Source organism: Lactuca sativa, chromosome 3 (assembly GCF_002870075.4).
Source record: "Lactuca sativa cultivar Salinas chromosome 3, Lsat_Salinas_v11, whole genome shotgun sequence".
In the NCBI taxonomy this organism is placed as follows: domain Eukaryota; kingdom Viridiplantae; phylum Streptophyta; class Magnoliopsida; order Asterales; family Asteraceae; genus Lactuca; species Lactuca sativa.
The window spans coordinates 243,214,639-243,237,668 of NC_056625.2; the positions used below are offsets into that span (position 1 = coordinate 243,214,639).

Consider the following 23,030-nt stretch of genomic DNA (forward strand, 5'->3'; position numbering starts at 1 on the left):
AATGCATAATCAATTGTAAGACCAAAGCTCTGATACCACTGATGAAATTTAGAGATTACGAAAGTTATTTACTTGTGGAAAAAACTCTTAACAATCAAGGTTAAATGCAACCTATAAGGATCTATGTCTTCACATATTGAAAGCAACATACAATGAACTATTAGAACCCTAGATCATAATCAAAATTCATGAGCTTAGGGTTACATACATTTTGAATGTTATAGAAAACTATTCTTTAAATCCTTTCCTTTTAGTATCCATAAAACAAGCACCAAAAGTATGATGCCTATAATGGCTCACAACTAAAGCCTAGAAGTAGAAGACAAGAGAGGAGAGATGAGGATCACAAGTGAAATCAGAATTCTCTAGGTACACAAGCAGGCCAAAAATGCTTATGGGTATGCCCCTATTTATAGCTGTTTAGAAACCCTAAAAACCCAAAATTTGAACATATAATAATAATATTTCAAATCAGGTAATTATCTAGTTTTCTAATTATCATTTGGAGGCTTCCAAAAACCCTATTATGATCCTCAAAATCGTCAATACAATGGAAGTTTCTGGAATCCTTCTTTGTTTAACTATTGAATAATTACAGCCCAGCCCTTGTACTCTCAATTAATTCTAATTAACATAGAATTAATTTGCAAATTATTTCTGATTAATTTTTAATTGATTATTACAATTTCTAATTAATATATTAGTCACATAATATATTAACAAATCATCAATTACAATTTCCAATTAACTTATTAATCACATAATAAACTAATAAATTATTCTCACTCTACAAATGTCATTCTAATCAAATTCTAGTTATGAGGGCAACCCAAAAAGGATTTTGCTTTTAATTACAAGTATATACCAATTTAGTTATGAGCTTAGACACCTTAATCCAACAGGACATTGCATAGGGATTGTTGCAATATTCATGAGTACTTAGAAAATGGGGATACTGAGTATTGGTTAAACTCGCGCTTAGAGATTGCTTCATGGATTTTAATCACGAGTAATTCTAAGACGATAATATATTATATTCTTAAAATAGAGATATATAAGTCATAGTTTGCGAACTTGTTGTGCATTAGTTTACTCCAACACATCCATAACTGGATGTCATAAAGTGTAATTCCATGCATGATATGACAAGTAAAATGAATGATTATATAGTCAAAGTTTATTCACTCCTTTTGCCTATTTAGCTAAAGCGAAATCTTTGGACCCCTCAATGATTTGAGGTTGACATTATAAGTGTTGGGTCCAGCCAAGAATACATTCATGTGTTCAATTGGTGGTCTAATAACGTCATCACAAATCGGGAAATCGAGAAACAGAATATTAGACCATGAGTTTGATTCTAATCCATCTCTCATGTCCATACGATATCAGGAAGAACGAGAGGAATAGCTGATCACTTAGAATTAATTTGAATTAATTAATAGGTCTAAGGTTTAGAGTGCAATTGTTTAATAGTTGAACAAGGAAACTTTCTAGAACCTCCCTAGGAGGGGATGATTCTAGGAGCCCCTTTTAGGGCTTTTAGAAGCTTTCTTGGTTGATAAGAAAAATGAATTTGAATTGCAATATAATATTATTATTTTAATTTCAAATTAGGGTTTCTTACAACTACAAATAGAGACCTCTATAAGACTCATAAATCGGCATAATCATAAGGAATTTCGAAAATCCTCTTCTTCCCTCTCATATTTCAATCTTAGGGTTTGGTGTGATTCATTAGAGGCTTCCACATTATTGGGGCTAGCATTCCAATAAGGGTTCTTCAAAGTACATTGCTATTTACAGTAACAACAACAAGGTATGTGTTTAAACCTGTAATTTTCGATTATATCTAGATTTATTTAGAAGTTTCAAAGTATGTTTCTATTATGAGAAAAGTCATAGAATTTTCTAGGATTGTATGTGCCTATAAGTTAGTTATGTGAATTTCTACAAGTACATTAAAGTAATCTAGAAAATCCATCATTATTATATATATATATATATATATATATATACCATAGTGAGGGGATGAGTCGACTATAACATCATATTCTTACATCTTATTGTGAGCACCTTGTAATTTGGCGGAACCACATTTGATACTATACAGAAGGCAATTACATATATAAAAAGGAGTGTGAATTACAATAGTTGAACAACATCAAGGGCCACCTTTTCTATCCCACTTTCTCATTATTCATAAAGAGAAACGACCATGTCGACGAGATATTCCATCAGGGGTATTTTGAGAAAGAAGTATAAATATATTTTTTAGAAGTAAAAATATACTTTATAGAAAATAGATAAATATTTTGAATTGAAGTATAAATATCTATTTTTATATTTTTGGAAGTAATAATATATTTTTTACATCTTTAGAAGTAAAAGTTATATTTTTTAGAAATATGAATACATATTTAAATGTCTTTAGAAGTATAAGTACTTAGACATATAGGTGGTGGATGTTTAGGGCACATACAAGTTAGAAATATAGGGGTACGCGTTGATACCTGTTCCATTAATAAAATAACAATGAATATATTAAAATTGAGTTTATTTTGAAAATTAAAAATGTTTTATGTCTAAAATAGAAAAGGGTACACAATATAAGGTCTTTATAATTGATCTGTTTTGGTAATCTCTAAATAACAATTAATAGTTAAAAATTTGATTTTCTTGAAAAAGAAAAATGTCTTCGATCTAAAAAAATCAAAATATAAGTTTTTTCTTTTTGAGCGACTAGTTAGTAATTAATTGTTAGAAATCAAATTTCTCAAGTTAGTTAATTCGATTATCATCGGGTTTGAACATGCCCTGGAAAACAATATAATTTCAATGAATAAAAATACTTCAAAAACTAAATAGATTATTTAAGCCAACCTAAAATATTTCCATCACTACCCAACAGGGTCGTTCCAAACATATTTTGGATCCAGAGCGAAAGGAAAAATGGGGCCTTAAAATACACAAATGTCATCAAGTTTTTTATAATCAATATTCTAATAAAAAAATAGTTTTATTCTCCTTTTGATATGTATCATCATATTATGTCTCATAATTAATATATATTTTATTTTTCTTTTGCTATATGTCACTATATTATGTCTCCTAATTAATGCATGCCGATTGTCAACTTATTGATTCTCCATTTTAAATTTAAAATTTTTTACGTAATTACATTAAATTAATAACATTAGAATAAAAATTAAAATAAAATTAACACAAATTAATTATAAAGTGATATAATTTTACATATTTATTTAAATCAATGATTATGATTTTACATACCTAAAAAAAATCTCTTAAGTAATAATTTATTTAAAATAAGTTATTAATAATTTCGAGTTTTACTATTAAAATTTAATTAATTTTATAATCATAATTTTTAGTAACTCAATAATTTAAAAAAAATATTTATACTATCTTCTAAATATAATAATTTAAAAAAATAAATAAATAAAAAATAAAAAATAAAATAATGGAGAGGTTGGACCTTCCCCTACGCCCCCGGCATCAAAATGTAAGTAACCGACAATAAAAATTAAAATCAGATGATCCAAACACGCTATATCATCATAAACCACCTAACTGTATTTTTGTCCAGACATTACAACTTCTGAGAGACAGATTCCGAGCTTGCATGGAGATTGAATCCTCCCCTTCAACGTCATCGTCGGCATTGTATTCCTCCGATCAACATCACGTTCCTCATAAATGGCTCGAGTAAGTACTCATCCGTTCGGTCATTCGCTCATTCGTCTTTCAGCTACGGCTCACATACCCAATTCACCTGAATTCAATTAGGGTTCAGGATTCGCTGAAGAAGAAATTAGTCACCGAAGATGATTACACCTGGAAATTAGCGGAAACAGGAGAGGGTTGTGGAGTAGAATTGTTGAAGTACATCGGCGGAGTTGATATAAGTTTCTCCAAAGATGATCCGTCAGTTGCTTGCGGAACCCTCGTTGTTTTGGATTTCAAAACTCTCGATGTCGTTTATGAGGATTCGTCTATCGTTACCATCGATGTTCCATATGTTCCCGGCTTTCTTGGCTTTAGAGAGGTTTGTTTTTAATTCCACTTCTTTATCGATTTTCAGGTTCCCCAAACTTTTCCTGTAATTCGATCAGAAAATACCTTTTTTAACCAAAATGATGTAATCATTCAATTCGAGAAATATATAATATAGTATTCCATTCATCATGCAATAAGCCTTATAGCTAATATGTAAAGTTGTGTAATAACTTACATTTTTATTATAATCAGGCTCCTATATTTCTAAAACTATTGGAGAAAATGCAAAACGGTTCTCATCCTTTCTACCCTCAGGTAGTTTTTGTCTTCGATTATACTTTTTTTTTTCTGCAACATGGGCTTAATGATAAAGCTTCTTCCCTCATTAGTTCCGTTTGTTATATGTTTTAAATTATTTTTTATTTTTTTTCTTTTATACTCAGTTATTGATGATTGATGGAAATGGCATACTTCATCCTCGAGGCATGTGTTTCTGTTAAGCTTTTCTGTAATCTATTATGGTGAACACTGAACTATGCTTTGGTGAATTTGCTATTAAGTAAGCTGCATTTACTGAACTCTTTTGTGAAATTTTGGTGTGTAGGCTTTGGCTCAGCTTGTCATCTTGGGGTTCTGGCTAATCTTCCTACAATTGGTATAGGGAAGAATGTAAGTATTCAGGAAATAGCAATGTACTTTCATTTATTTGTTTATTATAATTTATAACATCCTACTTCCATTTATTTTATTATAGCATTCTACTTTCAACTCTTTTCAGTTATTTAAAAAAAAAACATGAAAATTGAGCTACAATTTGATCACTTTTTGTGTGTATTTTCAGTTGCATCATGTGGATGGTCTTACTAACTCAAAAGTAAGGGAGCTGTTTGAAGCTGAAGAGAATTACAACATAGACTTCATTTATTTAATTGGGGACTCAGGGAACACTTTAGGAGCTGTGAGAATTTTAAATCTATAATTTAATCCCTTTTAACTCTTTAATGTTTATTCAAAATTAATGTTTATCATCTTCCTTACAATGTGACTCATTTATAAACTATAATCCCAATTAGTAGCCAAGAGTCATCGATTTGATTTACTGTTAGAATAAGACTATCTTGAGAAACACAATTAGGTAATCTTACCTCTTATATTCATATCTCACTACTTATATCAATGAAGAATCTCGATGGACGATTTTACCCCTCTTAACTAACTATATAAAGGGTAGTTATTTCCTACATTTTTCCTAAACATAATCAATTATATTTTCATCATTAAAAAGACAAAATTGAAATTGTTCAATGCAATATCTTTTATTACAAAATTAGGTAATAGATTTCTTCTATTCATCATAAGGTTAAGCACTTAAGCTGTTTTTTTTTTTTTATATACAAAATGCAAAACAAAAAGTCAAAAACAAAAAACTAGAAAACACTAAGTGCTAAATGTAATAAATCGCAACGTCCTTTTATTTATTTGTATATTACACCATTCTTCTTTAACTTTTTTCTATTACTACAACGTACTTTCACTTTTTCTTATTAAGGCGTTATACTTTTAATCTTTTTATTATTATTATTACGACATTATACTTCGAAAAATATTTCCATTTTAATGACACTAGTGTTATAATTGGTTAGATTTTTCAAGGATTTGAAAGTAGGATGTTGTAATAAAAAAATCGATGAAGAAGAAGATGTTAAAATATTGAAGTTTATTTATAATTTATCCTCTTTAATTTTTTTTTGTTATGTAGGCATTACATTCAAGTAAAGGATCATTTAAACCAATATTTGTTTCAATAGGCCACCGTGTATCTTTGGCTTCTGCCGTTGAAGTTGTTAGAAGAACATGCAACTACCGTGTCCCCGAGCCCATTCGCCAGGTAAGCAAGCTAACATATATTATTTTTTTTCCTATTATAGCATTGTACTTTTAAAATAACAATGTACTTTGAAATAACAATGTACTTTCATTGACTTGTTTATTATATAGCATCCTACTTTCATTTCTTCCTATTAAAGAAAAAACAATGAACAAAATTAATATATGAAGGTAATTAAGTTTATTCTATTATATGTAATATGTCATTTTCCTTGTGTCACTCATACCCATATTTAATATTTATAAATCACCAGTAATAAAATTGTAAAATTAAGACTAGATTTTTTTTAAAGAAAAATATGTTACTAATAATTTAACTACTTTTGAGAGTAGGCTGACATAAGATCAAGAGAGTATCTTCGGAAGCATCATTGAATTGTGTTGGGATGTTGTAACTTGTAACTGCACTTTACTTACTTGGTAAGCCATTCATTACTAGATCTCATCAAATATAAATTTTTTCCTTTTTGTTTCTTATTTGTGAATTTTTTTTTATTGTTTTATTTATATTATTGTTTTGTTACGGGAAGATATTGTTGAGTTGTTTATTGATTAGTTGGCAAAAATTTTGTTCGCTTTGTTACAGATGACACAGTGGCATTCAAATACAATGGAGGTTGGTTTAAATTAACTTTTTAACAATAAAAGGTACATATTATATTTTGTTGTAATTCTTTATTCGACTAAATTGTACAAATTCACGTGTTGTAAACAAGTAAATAGAAAATATGGTCGATTTACTATTTAGGGCCTTATCTTTGTAACGATGAGACTTATGTATGTTGTTCAAGCAAAGTTTACATTTAAAATAAAGGGCAAATGACACAAAATACATTATGTTTTTATTTTTTATTCTTTTGATTTTCATATTGTATTATTTTTTGTTTTAAAACGAATATTATGTTTTCTAATTTTTTTAATGTTAACCATTTCAATGGTTGGAAATGATGTTGAAGTGGCATGTAAGTTGCTACATTATAAACTAAATAAATAAATAAATAAATTTTGTTTTTACCCTCCATTGTTTTTTCAAAAGTCACTAGATTATCATTTTTTTTTCGTTTTCAAGCATTTTCATCCCTAATGTGTATACATATGTTTCTCGATACACTTGTTTGATATTTATTGATCAAGATAAAGTTTGGATACTGGTGTGTAAACCCTTTTTTAGGGTATCCACAGTGTATTAAACTAATTAGAGTTTAATGAATTGACACATCATCATTCTAGTTACTATACAATCTATATTAATTTTCTTATTGTAGCACCTGGTTCCTGGTATGTAAATCTTATTTGAGTATTTTCCATTTTTAGCCTTGGACTCGGCGAGTCATGAAGGAACTCGGCGAGTCATTGCCCTGACTCGGCGAGTTCAAGGCAATCTTCTTAGATCAAGAACAGACTCGGCGAGTTGTTCATACAACTCGGCGAGTCTCAGCATAAATGTTCATCGGATGAAGATGAACTCGGCGAGTTGTTCATACAACTCAGCGAGTAGGATGAAGGACTTGAACATCAGTTTGGAAGGAGAACTCGTCGACTTAACGCCTAACTCAACGAGTAGAAACGGGATTCAGGACAATCGTTTGGGTAGGGACTCGGCGAGTTGGAGAGCCAACTCGGCGAGTCGGGTCAACTGAAATTTGACTCTGATTTGGACTTATGACATGATCAGGGGTAAAATGGTCATTTTACCCAAAGGTCAGTTAGCAGTGATTGATTGATTATGTTGTGGGAATTACAGCCGGAGGATTTCAGGAGCAGCAGCAGCAGCAGTAGACAGTCAGTTCCCGATCAGATCAGCAGCTACTTTGAGGTGAGTTACCTTCCAGTAGCGGTGGGTCTACGGCCACAATGCCGACCCACCAGTAGGAGTCGTATGATAGATGATCGTCTTTGTGATATCATCTAGGTTTGCTACTACCTGATATGTTATATGCTACCATGATATGTTATATGTGGTAGAAGTAGAGATCGGTTGTTAGGACCGAAGGGTAGTTCAGACACCCCAGAAATGTTTGACAGTATGTGATGATATGTTTGCATGCTGGCTTGCTATGTTATATGCGACAGAGGTAGTAGGAGGGAACCAGTCGCCGAGTTCGGTTGTTAGGACCGAAGGGTAGTCCAGACACCCCAGATATGTCTGATAATATGTTATGTATGGTATATGTATAAGTAGCAGTAGGGGGTGAAACAGTCCTCGAGGATCGGTTGTCAAGACCGACGGGTAGTCAGCACCCCAGAATAGCTTGACACGGGTAGTCAGCACCCCAGAATGGCTTGTAACGGGTAGGACGGCACCCCAGAATGGCCGCACGGGTAGTCGGCACCCCAGAATGGCCGTACTGGGTAGTTAGACACCCCAGAATAGCCTGACAGTATGTATGATATGTGTGTATGGTATGTGGTACGATGGGGGAACTCACTAAGCTTTGTGCTTACGTTTTTCAGTTGTTGTTTCAGGTATCTCTTCAGCCAAGGGGAAGGAGCAGGCGCGGTAGCGGCTCATCACACACACACACCCTTTGATTCCGCATTTATGAGTTTACCCTGGGATTGATACTCTGACATTTTGGTTGTTTAACTGTTATGGATTTCAAATTCGGTTTTCGATGTGAAATGGTTTAATTAAGCAATGTTTTAATTATTAATGTTTTCTAAAGTAATGTTTTAAAAACGAAATTTTTGGACGTGAAAAGTGGGTCGTTACACTTATAATGCTTGGAACTCAATAGAGTTTAATAAAATATATATATTTAATAGTTAAAAGGTTTTATTTTTCCAATTGAATAGTTCAATGACCATTGAACTTCATATCTATTGATTCTTTAAAAAAAAACTCTATATCTATTGAATGCCAACATGATATCCTACAATGGTAGAGTTTAATCCATTGAATGTCAATTAGGCATGTCAGCTCATTCAACTCTCATCTCAAGCTATTCATTGTGGATGCTTTAAGGATTATTCCGTTGAGAATTTCTACAATACCCATCTGAATTTTGCGATTAATTACATCAAAAAAACAGGCCTGGAATTCTAAAAAATAAAATTCACCCACTGTACAAATAGACGTGTATAAATTCCATTTTTATTAGTATTTTAACGTTTATATGACCAAATAAACTTAAGTTATTCCGTTATATAGCAACTTAAAAAGAAAATTATGGAAATAGTTATTGTACTTTACCTAAAATTCATGCAGAGAGTTTATGTTTGTCGAAGGTGGTCTCATGAATCACCTAATTTTATAAATTATATACAAAAAATTTAGGACCTATGTTAAATTATTTTTGAAGGAATGTGGGACAAAAAAAAAAGTATTTATTAAATAAAATAATGGATTTGTCATTTGATATTTACCATCTAACAAAATAAAGGGTAAATTACATCATTTGTCCATCGTGCACATATCAGAAAACGTGTTTGGCCTTATTTTCAAAAATTAACTCGGACAGTCCCTCGTTTGTTTTAACCTTATACGCTTCATCTCCAAAAGACGATTTTGTTGCGAACTTAGTCCATGCCTAATTTGAAATGACCATAACACCCTTCTATTTTCTATTTTTATTTTTTGATTAATTTAATGTTTTTATTATGAATTTCAATTAAAAAAATAGGAATAAACCCTCTCCCCTTCATTTTTCTCCAACCCATTCCACCCCTTCACTGTTACTGATCGGAAAGAAGCACTCAAACACACATACAAACTGCCGGCCACCACCACCGTCTCCACCCTCCGGCGAACATTCCCCAACCCTTTCTGATGGGTGGTTGTGGTCGTCATTCTAGAGCCTTTTCGTCAGAATCCGGTGCTCGTCTTCTCCGGCGGAAATGACGGGATCTAACGGAGACTCTTGCGATGGTCTTCGACCTCTTTCTCTACCCACTTTCTTAATCTGAATCTGACAGAGGCTCCTTTCGATGCCCACCCTCACTGTCACCTCTAAGCTATCGTCATCACCTCACATGTGCACCACTATCAACGTCGGTTAGGGGGTTTCGACAGATCTTCGTTCAAAACATCCATCTCCATAGTCATAATTGAAGCTCCACAGTTGGATCTACATATGTTCAACTGAAAACCTTCGTCTTTGTCACCACCTGTTTGTCGATGATGGAGCGTTCATCGCCATCTTTTGGGTTTTACATCTGTTTGTGCTAGGGATTTAATAGTTACAGGTCGGATTTGCAAATGCGTGGTCGCCAGTGGAGTTGCAGAAAAGAGGAGAAGGTTTATGAGCGGAACTATGATGGTGATGCTTTGTTGGAAGTCGGCGATCTCCTTCTTCACCTGTGCGCCACCATCGAAAGTCGTCGATGAAGTTTCAGATGGAGGGTTTCAGATCGAGGTGTTGCAGGAGGAATAAGGAGGTGAGAAGAGGGGAGAAGGGAAGTTTTGTAAGGAGAGGGTGGGGATTTTTGGTTTATTTTCTTTTTTTTCTATTTAAAACTAATAAAGAAATAAAAGAAAATCTAAAATAAATAATTAAGGGTAGAACAGTCATTTCATGTCAATAGGGACTAAGCGTGAAAGAAAAATCAAACCTAAGGATGGTCCGAGTTAAGTTTTGAAAATAAGGACTAGACACGCTTTCTGGCCTGTGCACGGGGAACGACTGATGTAATTTACCCCAAAATAAAATTGGGAGTAAATTACATGAATCATCCCTCGTATAGGCGTCCAAAAGCATGTTTAGTTTCTATTTTTAAAAATTAACTCAGATCGTCCTTTTTTTATTTAAAACTTATACACTTCATCACTCGGTACATAAAAAAAATTATTTTACCCTTCATATTTTTTTTTCATTTTTTTATTTACTAATCATTTTTAAACTTGAAGAAAAAAAGGAAAAAATAAATAAAGATGTGCACCCCCCCCCCCCCCCCCCCCTTTCTCTCCCTTCGCCCTTTCCATCTCCCCACTTTCGTTGTTTCCCTCTTTCTCACCAAAAGCCCTAACTTTCTAGTGATATAAAACGTGCAATCCACCACCTTCTTTCTCCGAAGATGGCAGCAAAGACCTCTGACGATAGCTTCGATAATGTCCTTTTCTTCTGCCCCCACTTTCAATCGCATATAGGTCGTCTTCTTCTTCTCCCTCCAATCGATCACCATATATGGGTCCTTCTTCCTATTCTCGCTTCAATCTACAACCACAAACAAGAAAATGAAAGTGCATTCTCTCTTTTTAATTCCTTAATCAAGCAATCACCCAGGTATATTGCTCTCAATCGAACACACCCCTCACCTTCCTGTTTCTTGTTCGTTACAGATCAAGTATAAAGCACCCTCTTTTTATTTGTGTGTTGTTTATCTTAATGAAGCGAAGAATGATTATTGTTAATGGTTAAGATGAAATGGTTCGTTGTTGGCTTAAGGACTGCTAGGAAGAAGAACAAGGGAAAAGGAGTCATATATGGTGTTTTCGAAAGAAAAAAAGTGATGGTCAAAATAGGGAGTAAATTACATGAATCATCCCTCGTGTAGGTGTCCAAAAGCATGTTTAGTCTGTATTTTTAAAAATTAACTCAGACCGTCCCTCGTTTGTTTAAAACTTATACACTTCACCCTTCCGTACATAAAAAAAAAACTATTTTACCCTTCATATTTTTTTTTCATTTATTAATCATTTTTAGACTTGAAGAAAAAAGGAAAAAATAAATAAATATGTCCACCCCCCCCCCCCCCCCCTCTCTCCCTTCGCCCTTTCCATTTCCCCACTTTCGTTGTTTCCCTTTTTCTCACCAAACCCCTAAATTTCTAGTGATATCAAACGTGTCATCCACCACCTTCTTTCTTCGGCGATGGCAGCAAAGACCTCTGACGATAGCTTCGATAATGTCCTCTTCTTCTACCCCCACTTTCAATCGCATATAGGCCGTCTTCTTCTTCTCCCTCCAATCGATCACCATATGTGGGTCCTTCTTCCTATTCTCACTTCAATCTACAACCACAAACAAAAAAATGAAAGCACATTCTCTCTTTTTATTTCCTTAATCAAGCAATCACCCAGGTATATTGCTCTTAATCGAGCACACCCCTCACATTCCCGTTTCTTGTTCGTTACAGATCAAGTATAAAGCACCCTCTTTATTTGTGCATTGTTTATCTCAATGAAGCAAAGAATGGTTATTGTTAATGGTTAAGATGAAATGGTTCGTTGTTGGCTTAAGGACTGCTAGGAAGAAGAACAAGGGAAAAGGAGTCATAGATGGTGTTTTCGAAAGAAAAAAAAGTGATGGTCGATCGTTGGGGGCGGTGGTCCTGTGGTGGTCATCATCTGACAGTGATGATAATTTTCTATCAATGGATTTAGGGGATGGAGGGTTTAAAAAGGAAGGGGCTAGACTTGGCAAAACATGACATGACACGAAAACATGACACAAAATTAGCAGGTTAGGGTCAGAGATTTCGACACGTTCATGTAAACGGGTTGACACGACACGACACGATAATTAAACGGGTAGGATTAGGGTCAAGACTTTCAACTCGAAGATGACTCGAATATGACCCATTTAATTATATATTATTTATTATAAATTTCATATTTTTATAAATATATTATATGTTATAGACTTGTAGTGGGTCAAACTCAATAATTAGAAGTAATATTCAAATTTTCAAAGTTACTTAATGTTAGTCATCCTCATCATCTATCCATTTTGCTCCATAATTTTAACTCTTTTCATTTTTTTTTCTTCTAAACTTACTATAAATTTTGTCATTTTATCTCATAACTTCAGTGTTTCACTTTTTCCTTTTTGTCCCCATAACTTTTACTTTCCAACCTTTAAAATATTTCAACCGGACATGACATAACATATTTACAAGGTCTAAACCTTAACCCGAAACTCGACACGAAAATAAATGGGTTGACACGGTACTACACGATAATTAAACGGGTCGGGTTAGGATCAAGCTCTTTCAACCCGTTTAATGTCTGGACACAACACGAACCCGACACGACACGTTGTCAGGTCTAGGCTAGGATAAGATTGGGGGGGGGGGGTTTAATTTAATTTTGTATATTATAAGTAATTATAAGAAAAATAAAATAAATAAAAAAAGAATAAAAAGGATAGAATAGTCATTTTATCTCTCGTAAGGGATGAATTGTACATATTTAAACTAACGAGGGACGGTCCGAATAAAATTTTGAACATATGAACTGAACATGCTTTTTGACAGAGAGGATTCGTTTAATTTGCTCTAAAATAGGTGATAGATGATACCTTATAAATATCAAGACGATATAAAAAAAAAAAAAAAAAAAAAACCTTTAAAGTACATTTGTTTTTGGTGGCCATGACTATGCTAATAATTTAATAAGCAATTATCCAAACATTTTTTTTTATCATAAATTGGCTTTTGCATTGGTTCCATTTGCTAACAAGTGGTTTTTTGAGATTAAAAAAAAACATAACGTATTTGGTGCCTAACCTTTTGATTTTATAACGTTTGTTATCATAAATTTAAAAAAAAAAAAAAAAAAAAAAAAAAGTTAACCGACTGTTTTACTCAAATTCAATGTCACTACAAACTTTGACATCAATTTAGCTGGTAGAGACCATATACACAACGAATTACAGAATTAAAGACAACAACAAGACAATTTCAAAATTGAGAAGGAACTTGCAATTTGGATAAAACATAGGTACCAAATTTGTAATTTAGTCCAACTTAAATTAAAATAAAATATTTCAATTATAGAACAAGTACAGAAGGAAGATCCTCATCGTTGAGTGACACATATCATAAACAACTTAAAATGTAATTTCTCCAATAAAATTAAAGAATCAATGATGATCGAACTATATACATCCTTCCAGAAATTCATGTTGGGATTGTATCTTGGGTTCGAGGTCAAGAACATAAAACCCCCAAATAAAGATCATTATAAAAAAAAGACTCTTTAAAGTCCTAAAATCATCCCCAGATCATAAAAAACGAAATTAACAAACAAATGAACATAATTGGAATGAATGATTTGATTAATCAGATCATAATCGGTGTGTAATTCAAGCTTTCAATTTTGAGCCATGGCGGAAAACCCACCTGATCTCATCATCTCTTTAAATTCAGTAAAACTAACCATCCCATCACCATCAACATCCACCTTCATGATCATCCGCCTGCAATCATCCGCCTGCCGCCCTTGCTTCAGCCCTAGCGACTCCAACACCGATCTCAATTCTTCCACAGTGATAAACCCATCTCGATTTTGATCGAACACATTGAAGGCTTCCATCACATCCTCCTCGTTTTCCCTGTCGTCCATGATCGATTTGTACAGAGCACCAAACTCGTCGATATCAACACATCCGTCGTTGTTTTCATCGATGTTTTCGATCATTTTAACTAGATCTGAGTCCGGGATGAATATCCCCATGTTCTCTAAGGACTCGTTGAGCTCCTGTTTGGTGATTCGGGAATCTCCGTTTTTGTCGAACATCTGGAAGATGCGGTGGAGCTGGTCGGAATCCATGCGAGAAGAACGCGGTGTTGATGGAGGTGGAAGTAATGGAGTGGTGGTGGTGGTGAGGTCGTGGATCTGTTGTTGTTGTTGTTGTTGGTGTGGATTGTATGAAGAAGGGAGGTAATGTCTGAGTTTTTTTGGAATGAAAGAGAGGAAGATTGTGTAGATGAGATTGTAGAAGAGGAAAATTCTGGAGCAAATTGCAGCCATTTTTAAGCTGGTTTTTGCAGAAGAAGTTGATGAAGGAAAGTGAAGGGAAGAAACATCTTCTTATAATACAAGGCGTCAGTGGACATGGAGTGAGGGTTGGTTTACTAATTTATTTCTTGTTGCATAAAATATTTGAAAATGACATAATTAACATTTATTAGATATTTTTCAAAAAATAAAAAGAAATTACACAGATGACTATAATAATAATAATAATAATAATAATAATAATAATAATGAAAAATAGAATTTAATTCCTTCCAACACCCATTGAATAATTAATGAATTCCAAAACAAACCAAAAGCAATGCAACAAATTTCTATGTAATTTATTAACAATGACAAAAATATAAGTAAAATCATACCAAACAAACCAAAAGCTATAAAACAATTTTTAGACTATCGCAAAAATAATAATAATAATAATAAATAATGAAATCATATTTACTTATTTTATAATTCTTTTAATCAACACTTTGTATAATTGCCTATAACTATAAAATTTATGTACCTTTCTCACTCATATAAATTGTCAAACCACATATACATACATTAGTTCACTCGTAATGAAAGTACATTAAGCACTTTAGGAAGTACGTATAGAAATTCCCAAATAATAATCATTTAGTTAAACATTGCATTGCATGTGTTTGCATAAAAATATAATATTGATCTATCATAAAAAGAATACATTATTGTTTTTTACTTTTGGTCGTTGTAAAAGCTTCAATGTTTCTTTTGCCATGAACATGTTCCCTAGTTTTTCAAGTTACTAACTAACGATCATTACAATATAACTTAATCTAAACATATGGTATAACTTATATAAACAACCAGTTAACTCATATCATTTTAATATTTTATCAAAGGTTACATATTTCATAGCATATATATATATATATATATATATATATATATATATATATATATATATATATATATATATATATATATATATATATATATATATATATATATATATATATATATATATATATATATATATATATATATATAAACAAGTATTTGACATATTGTTGTTCAAAAATCAGTTTTGAATTCGGATTATTTACAAGCAGTCAGTATCTATAAACTTTTTTTTTTTACATATTATGTATATTTTAAACATTTATAACTTATTAAGTAACGTAAAATCAACCAAACTTATATATTTATATTTTTGTTATGAAAAATATGTATTTAATTTAAGAAATAAAGCAAGGAAACATTGTGACCTCATGGAAATCACTATCACGCGCTTGTATGCCTCGACTTTATTTAAACGGTCGCTTGCTTAATGTTGCCGGCCCCTTTTACGCTTTCCGCGTTATTCCAATTTCATAGATCCGTTGAGCCTCTCCAACCACCTAAACACGTCTTTCGTTTATTGTTTTATAATGTAAATTACAATAATAGTCCCTACATTGTAGTGAAAAGTTTATATTTTGTCCTTTAAGTAATTTCTGTTATATATATATATATATATATATATATATATATATATATATATATATATATATATATATATATATATATATATATATATATATATATATATATATATATACTAGACGAATTCATGCGCGTTGTGCGTCGAAGATTAAAAATATATTGTTAAAATATTGAAAAATATATGTTTAAAATGGTTATGTTATTGACATTAACTTTGAGATAATATTTTTACATTAATTTATATATATATATATATATATATATATATATATATATATATATATATATATATATATATATATAGGATATAGATCCGGTAAGAAATTTTTTTTGGTAGGAAGGTAAGAATTTTTTTTTCTACATATTTTTTTGATGAACAAAAGAAATGAATCACTAGATGATTCATTTGTAAGATGATTCACAAGAAAAAATTCCCAAAAAACATCTTTATGATTCATTTTTAAGTAAATTAAGAAAAAAATCACTTTTGTGACAATTTTAGTGAATAACAACAAAATCATTGTATAAATGAATCATCGAGATGTTTTTTTGAGAATTTTTTCTTGTGAATCATCTAATGATTCATTTTGTTTGTTCGCGAAAAAAATATATAGAAAAAAAACTTCTTACCTTCTTACCAAAAATTTCCTTCGTATTTGATCTTGATTATATATATATATATATATATATATATATATATATATATATATATATATATATATATATATATATATATATATAGGGAAGGGTTATATGGAAAATAAACAATTAGGGCAACACATGTTGAAACCAATGAAAGCATGACAACACATCATTTTGGAATAACTACATAAATAACTTCCATAGTAGATTGCTTATGAATAAAGAAATGGACACGTGTCACTTGATCATTGGTTCCAGCATATATTGCCCTAATTGTTCATTTTACATTGAACCTAACCCTATATATATATATATATATATATATATATATATATATATATATATATATATATATATATATAATCTCAATTATTTTGAACAATAATATTCATTGACATCAACCAACATTCCTCATTAATAGAATTAAATATAATTATCTATTTAGTATTAAATTTAACAATTATTATTATTGATTAATTATATTTTTACTTATGCGATCATTTTCTAATTTTAATAATGATGTTCATTTAAAATACAATTTATTTATAGCTAAATGAAATTTATAATTTGATGTTATTATCATTTAAAATTGTTATTCATTAATTTTAAACCACTTATTATTAATAATAAGTTAAAGAAGACTTTTAAGAAATACTTTATATTATTATTAAAATGTTTAACATACACTAAATAATAAAGTGGTAAGATAGACAATTTGAATTTCAAAATAGACTTGCATGGATAATATGACATATCCATGTAATTCGATTCTATTATTTATAATTATTTCTTATTAATTTTAAAACCACTTGTTATTATTAATAAGTGAAAGAAACTTTTAAAAAGCACTTACTATTATAATTAAAATGTTAAACATATACTAAACTATAAAGTGATAAGATAGACAATTTGCATTTTAAAAAGACTTACATGGATAATATGACATATCCCTGATTTTTAAGTAATTATGTTTTGAAGCAACATGAAAATAAAAACATGTATATAATAGTTAATTAAATATTATATATATCACCTTCCATAACATATGATCGATAATATGAATCTAATCTAATTTACATTAAAATTTTAACCACAACATACAATGATATTCTTAAAAGAACACTTAAATCAAGAAAATACAAAAAAGAATTAATATATAACAAACTTACAAATTAAAAACTTCAACATAATAACATGGCTCGAAAAATTGTTCAAAGCCCTAAAACCAATACAAAAAAAAACTTTAAACTTGTTTTCTTTGTGAATTGTGTGTGTGATTTGTATTTGTGTGTCTACTAAAAAAAGATTGCCCTTTAGTGGAGTACCCATTAATTGTATATTAAATATATTATATAAGTTATAAAACCTTTGAATTGTTAATCATTATTAAGAGACTTTTGAGTGGTATTCATTAAAATAGGAGGTTTCAAATGCATGAGGTGTTTGCATATTTTTATGGGGGTTTCAAATGCATGAGGTTAAAGGAAAAATGCTAGCTTTATAAGTATGTATGATATATATATATATATATATATATATATATATATATATATATATATATATATATATATATATGGGGATATGGAATATACATTACAGCCCCACCTAAGCTTAGGTACTAAACCTTTAAAATATGTCGTTTTAACTTAGTAAACATACTCGGTTAGTTTTCACTTAGTAAATATATCATCATCGATAACATTTCTTTCCTCCATTATCGTTTTACCATCCTCGTTTTCTTTCCTCCATTATCGTTTATTACTTCACCATAATGAACATTACTTTTTTCACTGTCACAAAGTTCGAAGATAATCAATATTCTCGCTTCGTTATCAAAACTATTGCGTCGATCTTGAATCTACACATTCAAGTGTTAATCGTGAATCACCTAACCACAATCTTTATATAGTAAAATGACGTATTTTCATGAGGTTTAATACCTAAGCTTATGTGGGGCTGTAATGTATATTCACTTTTCCCTCCCTCTCTCTCTCTCTCTCTCTCTCTCTCTATATATATATATATATATATATATATATATATATATATATATATATATCAAGATTCTAAAAAGCTCGACATAGCTCTAAGTCTTGTGTCTGCCACCAAACTTTACCAAAACGTCACATTAACTCATATATGTCTATAAAATAGAAGAGTAAATTACTGAAATGGTCCCCATGGTTTGGTAAAAATTACACGTTTGGTCCCTAACTTTTTTTTGCACTCAGATTGTCCATGTGGTTTGATTTTTTTGCGTTTTCGTCCCTTACATACATAAAGTTAGGGACTAAACGTGCAATTTTCACCAAACCGTAGGGACAAAAAACGCAACAAAATCAAACCATAGGGACGACCCAAGTGCAAAAAAAAAGTTAGGGGTCAAACGTACAATTTTAACCAAACCATAACGATGATTTTAGTAATTTACTCAAAATTAGAATAATAGTTGAATATATATATATATATATATATATATATATATATATATATATATATGTATATATATATATATATATATATATATATATATATATTAATTATATAAAAGAAATTGTCGCCTTAAGTCACGTTTTACAAACGACGTGGCTTGCCAAGCCTTGCAAAAGCTTGAGACTTGACATTGCCGCCAAGTTATGCATTATGTTATTTAGATCATATATATATATATATATATATATATATATATATATATATATATATATATATATATACACACATGGTCTGGTTCTATGATGACTCATTTTAAAGTGAGGACTCATGAGGACACCTTAAAAAAATTAAAAACAAATCTAAAAAAAATACAAATCATAAAATCGAGCATAGATCTATGTCCGGAAGAAAAAAAATTAGAAAAAAAATCATCATTAAAATTGATCCATGATTCAATTTTAATGATCCATTTTTTCTCCCTGACATAGATCTATGCTCGATTTTATGATATATATATATATATATATATATATATATATATATATATATATATATATATATATATATATATATATATATTTTAAGGTGTTCTCACGAGTCTTCACTTTAAAATGAATAATCACCCGATTCTCTCTCTCTCTCTCGCTCTATATATATATATATATATATATATATATATATATATATATATATATATATATATATATATATATATATACCTTTTGTTACTACTTATTTTTCAACTCATAAAATAATGATATGTGGAATCAAATATATTTTTTTTCCTAATCTTCTATCTAGATTTTGACACTCGCACTAGTCGTCTTGTGGGCTCAAAGCATCAGCCATCACGTTAGTCCGCTGATCAGGCCCCCACCGGAAAGTGATGTTCTTCTTCATCTGTTTCGTCACAGGAACTTGTAACATCTCAAATTCCGAGGCCAAAAATTTCATTTTAAAATTTAACATGTAATAAAGCGTATTACTAAAACATCGTCAAGTTACATTAATTATAAAACATAAGGTCATGTCTCAAAACATTATCATCGGAAACAAAGAAAATCAGAGTACGGTCCCAAAAATTCCAACGCGGAAATCATGTGTGTGATGCGCTGCTACGCCGCCGACACTTTCTTTTTTGACGAAAAGGTACCTGAAACCAAACCAAAACTGTAAGCACAAATCTTAGTGAGTTCCCCCATCATACCACATACCACACAATATCGTCGGTATCTTTCAGCCGGTAAACTGCATCGTTATCTTTCAACCGGTAACCATCATCGATATCTTTCAACCGGTAACCAACATCGGTATCTTTCAACCGGTACCGGTCATCGGTATCTTTCAACCGGTAATTGGGGACTATTTCACCCCTATCACTAGCATAAAATCAACAGATATAGCATACAGTCAAGCATATCCGGGTACTGACCTACCCTTGGGTCCTAAGGACCACTGTTAGGGAAACTAACCCCTACTAAACACATAACACATATTCCAGATAAATCACATAACCAGTCCAAGATAATTATCACAAAGACCATTATTTTATAAATACCTCTTTTGGTGGGCCAACATTGTGGCCTTAGACCCACCCTTACTGGAAGGTAACTCACCTCAATGTCGTGCAGTGTCAGAAATATCTTCGGCGCACAAGTCGACTCCCTACGACTCCTCGATCCCTACACGACAACCTCCAACTCATCAAACATCACATACAACCCTAAACAGGGTTGGTCCAAGTTCAGTCAAAGTCAACGTTGGTCAAAGTCAACATTCAGTTGACCTGACTCGCCGAGTTGGCCTACCAACTCGTCGAGTCCATGCTTATCTAATCCAACCCAAACCCCAACTCCACTCTTCGAGTCTAGCAAGAACTCGACGGGTTCTCCTTCATCCATAACATCGAGACCATCTTCATCCGACTTGTCGAGTTCCTTCTTGAACTCATCGGATTTATCTTCATCATAAGAACTTGTCCAGTCTATGACTCGTCGAGTTGTATGAACAACTCGTCGAGTCTATCTTCAAAGATTGGGAGATTGCCTTGGACTCGTCGAGTCTGTTCATACACTCGCCGAGTCCAGTCTTGACCAACTTCATACAGTCGATTTAAATGAGGTCTAACACATCCAAACCATAGATCTGCCCCCCTAATGACCATTTTTTATGTAAAGTTCCAAACTTGATGCACATGCATGGGGTTTTTAGCTCAAAAATCCATATAAAGTGTCTTACAATGTGCATGGGGCTCTCATGGCCCTAAAGTTGGCACCTTTATGACATGAGACCCCTCTTAAAGCCCAGATCTGAAGGTAAAGTTCACATAACATCCCTTAAATCCGAAAGTGGCCTGAAAAGCCCTAAATGCATCCAAGATCCATATCCAAAAGGTGAACAACCAAATGATAGACCAAAGCATGAGCATTTTACCTTGATTAAGCTGGAAATGGAATGAGATTTCTGGATCTACAAGCCCCAATTCGAATATTCAAGCTCCTCTTCTTTCTTCCAAGCTTCACAAATCAACAAAAGCACCAAAATGGCCTTAATACACACATATACGGCTAGGGTTTCGCTATGCAGCTCTTGGGGAGTGTTAGGGACAAGGAAGACCGAGTTAATGTGTTTATATAAGGTGCAAACCCTCATATTAGGGTTTTTGTCCATACAACGCGGACTCACCGAATCCGACCTCTGACTCGCCGAGTCAACCACTTGACCCCCGGGTCCAATTTGATTCCACTCGACGAGTTGGGCCACCAACTCGCCGAGTCCTAGGCCAAAATGCAAAATGCTTAATTTAAATTACGTACCAGGAACCAAGTGCTACAAATCTCCCCCACTTATTTTAGATTTCGTCCTCGAAGTCTGCTGCTCGATCCTGAAACAGCTCAGGGTAATGCTCCATTATCTCGTCCACCGGCTCCCAAGTCCACTCCGAGCCTTTCAGGTGCAGCCACTAAACCTTTACCAGCTCCACTCTCTTGTTCCTCAGATCCTTTGACTTCCTCTCTAGGATCGCCACTGGCCGCTCGATGTAGTTCAGGCTGCCATCAACCTGTCCTCTAAAGGCACTACTGCCGAATCGTCCACCAAACATTTCTGCAACTGGGAAACATGAAAGGTGTTATGAATCTGACTGAGTTCAGCTGGCAGATCCAGCCTATATGCTACCTTCCTCGCCCGGGCTACAACCCTGAAAGGTCCAATATACCTAGGGCCCAACTTGCCCCGCTTCCTGAATCGTATGACACCCTTCCAAGGTGACACCTTCAGGAGGACCATATCCCCGACCTGGAATTCCAAGTCGGATCGACGCTTATCGACATAAATTTTCTGCCGACTCTGAGGAGTCTGAAGCCTGCTCCGGACCTGCTGAATCCTCTCCGTCATCTTGAGCACCACTTCGGTGCTCCCCATGACCCTCTGGCCAACCTCACCCCAACATATCGGGGTCTTGCACCTTCTCCCATATAACATCTCAAAAGGAGGACGGTCAATACTCGCGTGGTAGCTGTTGTTGTATGAGAACTCAGCCAAAGGAAGATAGGTATCCCAACTGCCACGAAAGTCTAGCACGCATGCCCGCAACATATCCTCCAGGTTTTGGATGGTCTGCTCACTCTGACCATCTGTCTGCGGGTGAAAAGCAGTGCTAAAATGCAGACAAGTACCCAGCTCGTCATGGAACTTCTTCCAGAACCTGGAAGTAAACCGTACATCTCTGTCTGAAATCACGGAGACCGGCACTCCGTGTCGCGCCACCACCTCTCGGATGTAAATATCGGCCAATTTCTCAACCGAGATACTCTCCTGGATCGGTATGAAGTGGGCGCTCTTGGTCAACCGATCCACGATGACCCATATAGAATCCACTCCCCTTGCGGTCCTGGGAATCTTGGTGATA

The 23,030-nt window shown here is 32.7% G+C and overlaps 2 protein-coding genes across 7 annotated transcripts; one reads left to right on the forward strand and one right to left on the reverse strand.

Moving 5' to 3' along the window:
* Nucleotides 1–3,527: 3,527 nt before the first annotated feature.
* LOC111893929 (uncharacterized) lies at nt 3,528–8,586 on the forward strand. Of its 6 annotated transcripts, XR_008231047.1 has the most exons (11): nt 3,534–3,723; nt 3,805–4,063; nt 4,267–4,329; nt 4,458–4,497; nt 4,619–4,683; nt 4,856–4,972; nt 5,774–5,902; nt 6,235–6,321; nt 6,488–6,549; nt 7,646–7,717; nt 8,368–8,586. XR_008231047.1 is itself a non-coding variant. In XM_042900367.2 (9 exons), exons 1-8 carry the CDS (start codon nt 3,641–3,643, stop codon nt 6,274–6,276), a joined length of 714 nt encoding a protein of 237 aa, XP_042756301.1. In that variant the 5' UTR covers nt 3,528–3,640; the 3' UTR covers nt 6,277–6,321; nt 6,488–6,746. The 6 variants fall into 6 exon arrangements, 3 of the variants coding, with proteins under 3 accessions (XP_042756301.1, XP_023745773.1, XP_042756300.1); XR_008231048.1 differs by lacking the exon at nt 7,646–7,717; XR_002851042.3 differs by lacking the exons at nt 7,646–7,717; nt 8,368–8,586 and having other exon boundaries at nt 3,528–3,723; nt 5,823–5,902; nt 6,488–6,746.
* A 5,076-nt stretch (nt 8,587–13,662) lies between these two features.
* LOC111893921 (calmodulin-like protein 3) lies at nt 13,663–14,659 on the reverse strand. Its single transcript, XM_023889998.2, has one exon. The coding sequence runs from the start codon at nt 14,591–14,593 to the stop codon at nt 13,934–13,936; it is 660 nt and encodes a 219-aa protein (XP_023745766.1). The 5' UTR covers nt 14,594–14,659; the 3' UTR covers nt 13,663–13,933.
* Nucleotides 14,660–23,030: the final 8,371 nt, after the last annotated feature.

Bases quoted from the DNA above. Each gene is read 5' to 3' on its own strand.
- LOC111893929 (XM_023890005.3), top strand. From the start codon at position 3,641: ATGGAGATTGAATCCTCCCCTTCAACGTCATCGTCGGCATTGTATTCC. The intron at 4,064-4,266 runs GTTTGTTTTTAA...TATTATAATCAG, and splicing joins GCTTTCTTGGCTTTAGAGAG to GCTCCTATATTTCTAAAACT. The intron at 4,973-5,773 runs GTGAGAATTTTA...TTTGTTATGTAG, and splicing joins CAGGGAACACTTTAGGAGCT to GCATTACATTCAAGTAAAGG.
- LOC111893921 (XM_023889998.2), bottom strand. From the start codon at position 14,593: ATGGCTGCAATTTGCTCCAGAATTTTCCTCTTCTACAATCTCATCTAC.